A 7,790-nucleotide genomic window follows, 5' to 3' on the forward strand; every position below is an offset into this window, starting at 1 on the left:
TTTGACCTCAAGATCAAAATCTGTTTGGCCAATTTCCCCCAAATTTTTCATACATGCCTAGGCTACCCATGGGCAGGTCATGGGTGCAAAATAATTGGATCCCTCCCTACACCTCCTCCCCATCACACCATGTGATGGAGAGGCGACGCCAAAGTTAGGGTGTACATTCATATTTGTGCAGCTTTGTTGGTACTGATATTAAAAATAGCATCGCAAAGCGGGCGAAACTCCTCAGCCCCTTGATGCAAACCAATTTCAAGATGGTGGCCATATTGAAAATCGCAGCACACCCATTTTCGAAAGGAACCTTCCTTTACTCAACCCCAACACACCCAGCAAAAATGGATTTAATCGGACAAGGCGTTCTCCTCGAAATTGACGGAAACCAATTTCAAGATGGCTGCCGTGGCGGCCAGAGTGAAAAATCGCAGCGCGCCCATTTTGGAAAGGAACCTTCCTCTACTCAACCCCATTATACCTCGCCAGAATAAAATCAATGTGTGAAGCCATTTTCAAGTTATTGTCCGGAAACCAAATTCAAGATGGCTGCTCAGGCCGCCATATTGGATATCGGATTGTGCTGAATATCGAAAGGAGCCTTCCTCTAAACACCCCCATTATATCACGCAAAAATGAAATCAATAAGCCAAGCCGTTCTCAAGTTATTGTCTGGAAACCAAATTCAAGATGGCTGCCCTCGCCGCCATATTGGATATCACATCGCACCGATTATCGAAAGTAACCTTCCTCTACCCAGCCCCAACACACACTGCAAAAATGGATGTAATCAGACAAGGCGTTCTCCTCGAAATTGACGGAAACCAAAAGTTGACAGACGCCCGGACAACACCTGTGACGACAATACCCCTAAGCCAATTCGGGCTGAGGGGTAAAAACATCACTTATTGCTCTGCAGTCATTTAATTTACTCTGGTTTTCTGACTGATTTTCTATCTCTGGTTTGTGTCAACTGTTTCTGCTCCTTGGTCACAGCTGTTGATATGAATGGAGATCGCCTAACCTGTGGACGTCACCTCTCCCTCTCAACTCCAGTCTCTTCTCTTTGTGCCTGCTTACTCTTTCAACGTGCTTCTTTGTCTCTGCTCAGCACACGAGGATTGCGATCAACACATCTGTATTTTGGTGGTCTGTTTGTCGGAAGAATAACTTGACAATATGAGCAGTGAGAAATTGCCAAATTTAGCACAGAGCTTCATATTGTACTCACAGACGGGATTATTCAATACTCACATACTGGCCTTTTGCCACAGCACGAGTAAACATAGTCTCGTACTAAATTTAATTTTGTATTTTTCCTTGTGAGCTCAAAGTCGAACCGATCGAGGCATTCACAATAACAATCTCTATGCCAAGTTTAGGGATCCTAACTGCCTTCGTAGTACTGTACAATTATTCTGCCGACAACATAAGAACAAATACACACAACAGAATCACAGCAATACTAACGCACTGGGCCTATGGCCGAAGCATGAGCAACTGCTTTCAAAGCAGTCAAACAAAAAATAATTTATTTTGTTGTGCAAAACAGAGCAATATCGAAGAAAAGTAATTAAGGGCACTACACAAATAAAAATATTGATAAAAGGGTACGCACGTAAAGATACAGACCAAGCAATAAAATAAAAATGAAAGCACATGAAGGACTCACTTTGGCGATTCATAAAATAGCTCAATTTTTTTGATGAGGAGTGGTGAGGGTCTTCAGGGGTAAACAAACCTTTCAGGAGTGACAAGAATTTGGTGCACCATCTTTATTATGGGGACCATCCCTTTTTTACCTCCGCCACCGAAGGTGGACAGAGGTTATGTTTTCACCCCCGTTTGTCTGTCTGTCCATCAGCAGGCTATCTCAAAAAGTTGTGGACAGATTCAGACGAAATTTGGTGGATGAGTTAGTTAGGTGACAAGAACAAGCCAATTATATTTTGTCAAGGTCTAGATGCAGATCCAGCCTATCACTGGGATACAAAACATAAACTGTTCAGCCTGGTGGAGGTATGTGCTCTACCGAGTGCCTTTATAGTAACCTCTATTTTTACTCCCATCTACTTCCAAACTTTTCCCTTCTTCACACAACAAGGATGAAGTTCATGTGAGGATAGTAGATTTCTCAAACTTTAATAAGCAGCCAATCATAAGAAGACAACATGAGCCAATTTAACCAACAAAAACAAAAATACCCTTCATACACCCGCAAAGTACATGCGTCTGGGAAATACATGCGAGTGCATTTCACAAACATCTTACCGGTGTATTTTGTCGACATCGAACCACCTGCTGGATGACCTCATATTTTGTCCCAGCTGATCGAGTTTTGGGCATCCCCTGTGGCACAATGCCTTTGTCGCTCTGCTGTTTCACAGTCCGCAACACCACTGCAGATGGCTGTTGCTCCATTTCTGAAGCAGCCACCCTGGCAAGTCCTTCATCATAGAGCTGCATTCCTGGATTGTTCTTAACAAGCTCCGTTCTACTTTTTTCTTCCAGTTCTGATTTTCCCTTCTTTCTACAAGCTTTCAAGTCCATTTCATCAACATGATGCACTTCTTTCATGATCTGCTCCTCAAAACCTTGCTGCATCATGTTCCGAGTTGTGTCTTCATCACCCTTTTCCAGTCCATTTTGTTCCATAATAACCCTACCATTTTTCTCTTCCTTCAAAGTAACTTCTCCCATGACCCCAAGATACCCCTGTTGTTCAACCTCAACGTCAATACCCAATTTATTAATCATCTCCTCTGAATATCCCCTCTCAAGGTGCTTGTCACTCATTATCATGATGTCTCTTGAATTCTCAGTTGTCTCCTCAGGCCCCTCCAAGGTAATCTCTCTTTCTCGCAACTCTTTGCCTTCTTCTTCCTCATCCTCTTCAATGGTTTTCTGGAAAGCATCAGGGATTGGTTCAATGTACTCTTCAAACTCTTCTGACACTATTGAAACATGGCTGTGGATGGTGTAGTCTTGATAGTCGCTAATGTAATCTACAATCTCCAAGCCTCCGGTCTCCATTTCTTCCTGAGGCTCAGATTCTTCCACATTTGTATCCTCACCTTTTGGCTGAAGAGGGCACATTTGAAGCTCATAACTGCTCACCGTACCCATCCTTGCCAAATCTCTCTCGTCCTCTTTCACTCTTCTTTCTTCTATAAGTGGGTCCTCGAGGTCTTCGTTTGCACCCTCTGATTCATCCACAGCTTCGCCAAAAGCAGCATACATGTGCTCTCCAACTATATTTAGGTCACTAGCTGGTCTTTCCTGAGTCTCATGTATCTGTTCCCCATTTCTAAGAATCTCAGCTATACCATCGCCTCCAGTCTCATGCTGAGATTCATATTTTTCATGATCATCAGGTTCAGGGAAAACTGCAGAATCTTCCACAGACAACTCAATGCTCTGCTCATGCTGAAGTTGCGGTCTTTCTCCTGTACTGGGCAGTGAAACTAGCTCTCTAGGGCTAGGTGGAAGCCTCGGTTTCTTGTAGGGCTGTATTGCATCATCATCATCTCGACTCACAGCAGGACTGTAACGATCTGCAGGCAAATCCATGTCCTCGAACTTCTGCTCCTCACCTGCCTCTCGACGAAGCCGCTTTTGTCGTTGGTATTCTGGACCTAAAAGATTTTCAATACCCCATTATCTCAAATCTCATTTATATTAATAAACACATATTACTAATATTCCCAATGTGTTCAAAAGAGAAAGATATCTCTATCTTACACTCCAATGCACGTATCTGGCTATCTGAGGCTATAGTTACAAAGGCATTTTCTATCCTGGGAACTCTATTTGAACAAATTTATTCTGATTTCAAACAGCAATTGAAAGTTATCAACCAGGAATCCATTTACACAATCATGACACATGCTCATTTGCCTCTCCCTCACCTGGCTGGTAGAAAGAAGGCGACAAGGTTGAGGCAACATTTCGGGCTTGTTCAGCCTCTTGCTGGGCGACCAGAGCTGCAGATTCAGCTGCTTCAGCTTTAGAGGCAGCATGCGAGGACCTGTCAGAAGACACAAAACAATTATCTTTCCATAGTTAGATATGCTGTTTGACACTTTTCCAGACATATGATAGTATGTAAGGCTACGAAAACTGACATTGGGTCCATCAATCCTCATCACTGGTTTATTAAGTCTTCCATAACCTTGACAAAATCACCTAAGATTTCTCATGAGATAAAAAGAATAATTAAAGGAAGCAGTATCTACACCTCCCTCCATGAGGAATGAACAGCAACATATCTGCGAAACCAAAACCTTATGGATTGATTTTTGAACCAAAGCTTGATCAACAGGCTCATAGCAAATGCAGATACTTCAAACACTTTTATTTCCAACTGCAAGTCGATCTGAATCAAAAATCCTTTCATGGACTTCCCAAAATTCCATCTCTTTTCACCATCTAAAATAAAAACTCAAATAAACCTGATGACCCAGAGAAAAAAAAAATTGGAAAAAAAACAACAATATATATATATATATATATATATATATATATATATACATATATATATATATATATACATACAAAGATATATATCTATATCTAAATATACATGCAGTATATATATATATATATATATATATATATATATATATATATATATATATATATATATATATATATATATATATATATATATGGATACAAACAAATACGACAAAATAGTGACCGAAGCTTTTCGTGCTGCACTCTTCAGGGTAAAAATCGCAGCAAGTGAAGGAGGAAGTGAAGGCGCGTGCTTTATACGCAGGTCTCAATAAGGTAGATGCTGAGTGGTTCAACCGTAATGATGTCACGATTAATCCGAACGCCCATCAGTCAGCTCATCATCTTCATCTCAAGCTCCCATTGGCTGGAGCAGAGTTCGTTGATGATTGACGTTTGCAACCACATCCTGGAGAGAGGGGGGAGGGGTTTCCCCTGAGGTCCATTCACCATTTGTTACCGTACCTCCCTTGATCTTTCCATGCTGAAATTGACACAGAGATCGTACAAATTCCTTTTGACGACATAGTATTGGATCGGTGGCGAGGATAAAGGTTGCTTCCAACATACGTAAATGAAACGAGCTCCGACCTCGGCTCAATATCCTGAACATATCTGCATTGTACTGGTCTGCACAGATAGGGTTGGCAACCAGGTGCTGTGCAATGGCAGATGAAGCAGGTACAGTGGCCGGTGGTTGCTGGATATTTCTACGTGCTCGCACTGGTTGTGTTCTAACCCTCACAATTTTTCTTCGAATCGCCGAAGGGACGTGTTGTTTGATCCGATCAGCCAATCTTCGTGTTGTGCGGCCCACGTACCGAGCTACATATCGGCACTTAAACTCATAAATATTAAAGGATGCCATCAAAGGATGGATGTTCCTGAAAGACGAAACCAAATTTAAATATCTGGGCGGTGTAACGGAACATGATCGCACGCCTCAGGTGGAAGGTCAAATCGTCAAACGACTGTTGCAGCTTCTCAAATGTGGAGAACAATCAAAGGAGGTGTCCAACAGAATTAAACCTGTTGGAGCCCAACGTCCAAGAATGTACGGCCTGCCGAAGATTCACAAGGAGGATATCCCTCCAAGACCCATACTGTCCATGGTGCGATCAGCACAACATGAACTTGCCAAGTGGTTGGGAGAGGTACTGCAACCAGTATTGGATTCACTTTCTCATTTCGTGGTTAAGGATTCTTTCACATTTGCAGAATCAATTAGAGCTTAAACACCGACAAGTGAGCACAACATAATGGCATCCTTTGATATTAAAAGCTTGTTCACGAATGCACCATTGACGGAGACGATTGAGATATGCGCACATTTGCTGTATCACATCGATCTGGAACAACCGATGATCTCGGAACACATCTTCGTGGAATTAATGAACACAGCAACAAGGGAGGTGGAATTCAGTTTTAACAACATGATGTATGTTCAAACGGACGGTGTGGCCATGGGTTCTCCATTAGCCCCAGCTCTTGCAAATATCTTTGTAGGCTGTCATGAAATGCAGAAACTGACTGGTCGGCAAAGGGTCGATACCTCCGTTGTATACTATCGGTATGTTGATGACATTTTTGCTTTGTTTGAGTCTCGGACGACACGTGACAATTTCCAGGCATGGCTCAACACTCTCCATCCAGCGCTGAAGTTTACCACGGAGCTGGAATCGTCAAACACGTTACCGTTTTTGGACGTGTTGGTTGATCGATCCAACCTTGGTTTCACAACATCCGTCTACCGGAAGCCGACTTTCACATGGCAGTATACTCGGTGGGACTCCTACAGCTCCACGAGATACAAAATTGTCTTGATCAATATCCTGGTTAACAGAGCACAGAGGATTTGTTCACTTTGTAATCTTCCTGCTGAAATTGACAAAATCATGAATATACGTGGTGAGAATGGTTATCCTGATCATATAGTTAAGAGAATCATACACAAGTTTCTAAACACGACAAAAGATCGGAAGATTGGTCCGGACAAATGCCCAGTCTATATCAGGATGCCCTGGAAAGGGCAATCATCACGAAGGTTTGAAGTACAAATCAAACATGTTGTGTCCAACACGTTTCTGGCTGTGCAACCCGAGTAATCTTTACCTCTCGCTGTTTGCTGACGTCAGTCAACAAGGATGTGCTACCCACCTCACAATCCAGCAATGTTATTTATGAGTTTAAGTGCCGATGTGTAGCTCGGTACGTGGGCCGCACAACACTAAGATTGGCTGATTGGATCAAACAACACGTCCCTTCGGCGATTCGACGAAAGATTGTGAGGGTTAGAACACAACCAGTGCGAGCATGTAGAAATATCCAGCAACCACCGGCCATTGTACCTGCTTCATCTGCCATTGCACAGCACCTGGTTGCCAACCCCATCTGTGCAGACCAGTACAATGCAGATATGTTCAGGATATTGAGCCGAGGTCAGAGCTCGTTTCATTTACGTATGTTGGAAGCAACCTTCATCCTCACCACCGATCCAATATTATGTCGTCAAAAGGAATTTGCACAATCTCTGTGTCTCTTTCAGCATGGAAAGATCAAGGGGGGTACGGCAACAAATGGTGAATGGACCTCAGGGGAAACCCATCCCCCCTCTTTCCAGGATGTGGTTGCAAACGTCAATCATCGACGAACTCTGCTCCAGCCAATGGGAGCTCGAGGTGAAGATGATGAGCCGACCAATGGGGGTTCGGATTAACCATGACGTCATTACGGTTGAACCACTCAGCGTCTCCCTTTTTGAGACCTGCGTATAAAGCACACGCCTTCACTTCCTTCTTCACTTGCTGCGATTTTTACCCTGAAGAGTGCAGCATGAAAAGCTTCGGTCACTATTATGTCGTGTTTGTGTATATATATATATATATATATATATATATATATATATATATATATATATATATATATATATATATATATATATATATATATATATATATATATATATATATATATATATATGTATATATTGTTACAGATTTCAGAATCCGGTCTGATGAATGCATCCACACATCCAGGTCCTCAGACAGTTATTTCCTTAAATGCATGTTCAGATTATCCCCATCCCCATGTCTAATGGGATCTTCAATGTGATGCGTTGAGAAGGGTAAAGGATAGATCCCCTCTCCCATGGGAAGCTTTTTTCTTTACGACAGACATGTTTACACACATTTCTTTCACGAGCTCCGACGCCCACCTTTTTTCAGAGCGCATGGGTCATCATGGTAACCGTGCGCAAGAGGGGCGGGGTGAACTTGGGG

The 7,790-nt window shown here is 42.5% G+C and overlaps 1 protein-coding gene and 1 long non-coding RNA gene across 2 annotated transcripts in view; one reads left to right on the forward strand and one right to left on the reverse strand.

The window, feature by feature from the left end:
• Positions 1 to 7,790, forward strand: part of LOC147021644 (uncharacterized) — a 72,763-nt gene that overhangs the window by 47,218 nt on the left and 17,755 nt on the right. The gene's annotated exons all lie outside the window — the stretch shown is intronic.
• Positions 1 to 7,790, reverse strand: part of LOC147021645 (uncharacterized) — a 105,175-nt gene that overhangs the window by 25,594 nt on the left and 71,791 nt on the right. The window contains exons 5-6 of the mRNA XM_085891821.1: positions 3,906 to 4,024; positions 2,269 to 3,632 (exon numbers count right to left, since the gene is read on the reverse strand). Of these exons, the coding sequence (XP_085747947.1) occupies positions 2,269 to 3,632; positions 3,906 to 4,024 (1,483 nt within the window). The remainder of the gene's footprint in view (positions 1 to 2,268; positions 3,633 to 3,905; positions 4,025 to 7,790) is intronic.

The sequence above is a fragment of the Eptatretus burgeri genome, chromosome 8 (assembly GCF_056783735.1).
Source record: "Eptatretus burgeri isolate ZD-2024b chromosome 8, Ebu_testis_v1, whole genome shotgun sequence".
Classification (NCBI taxonomy): domain Eukaryota; kingdom Metazoa; phylum Chordata; class Myxini; order Myxiniformes; family Myxinidae; genus Eptatretus; species Eptatretus burgeri.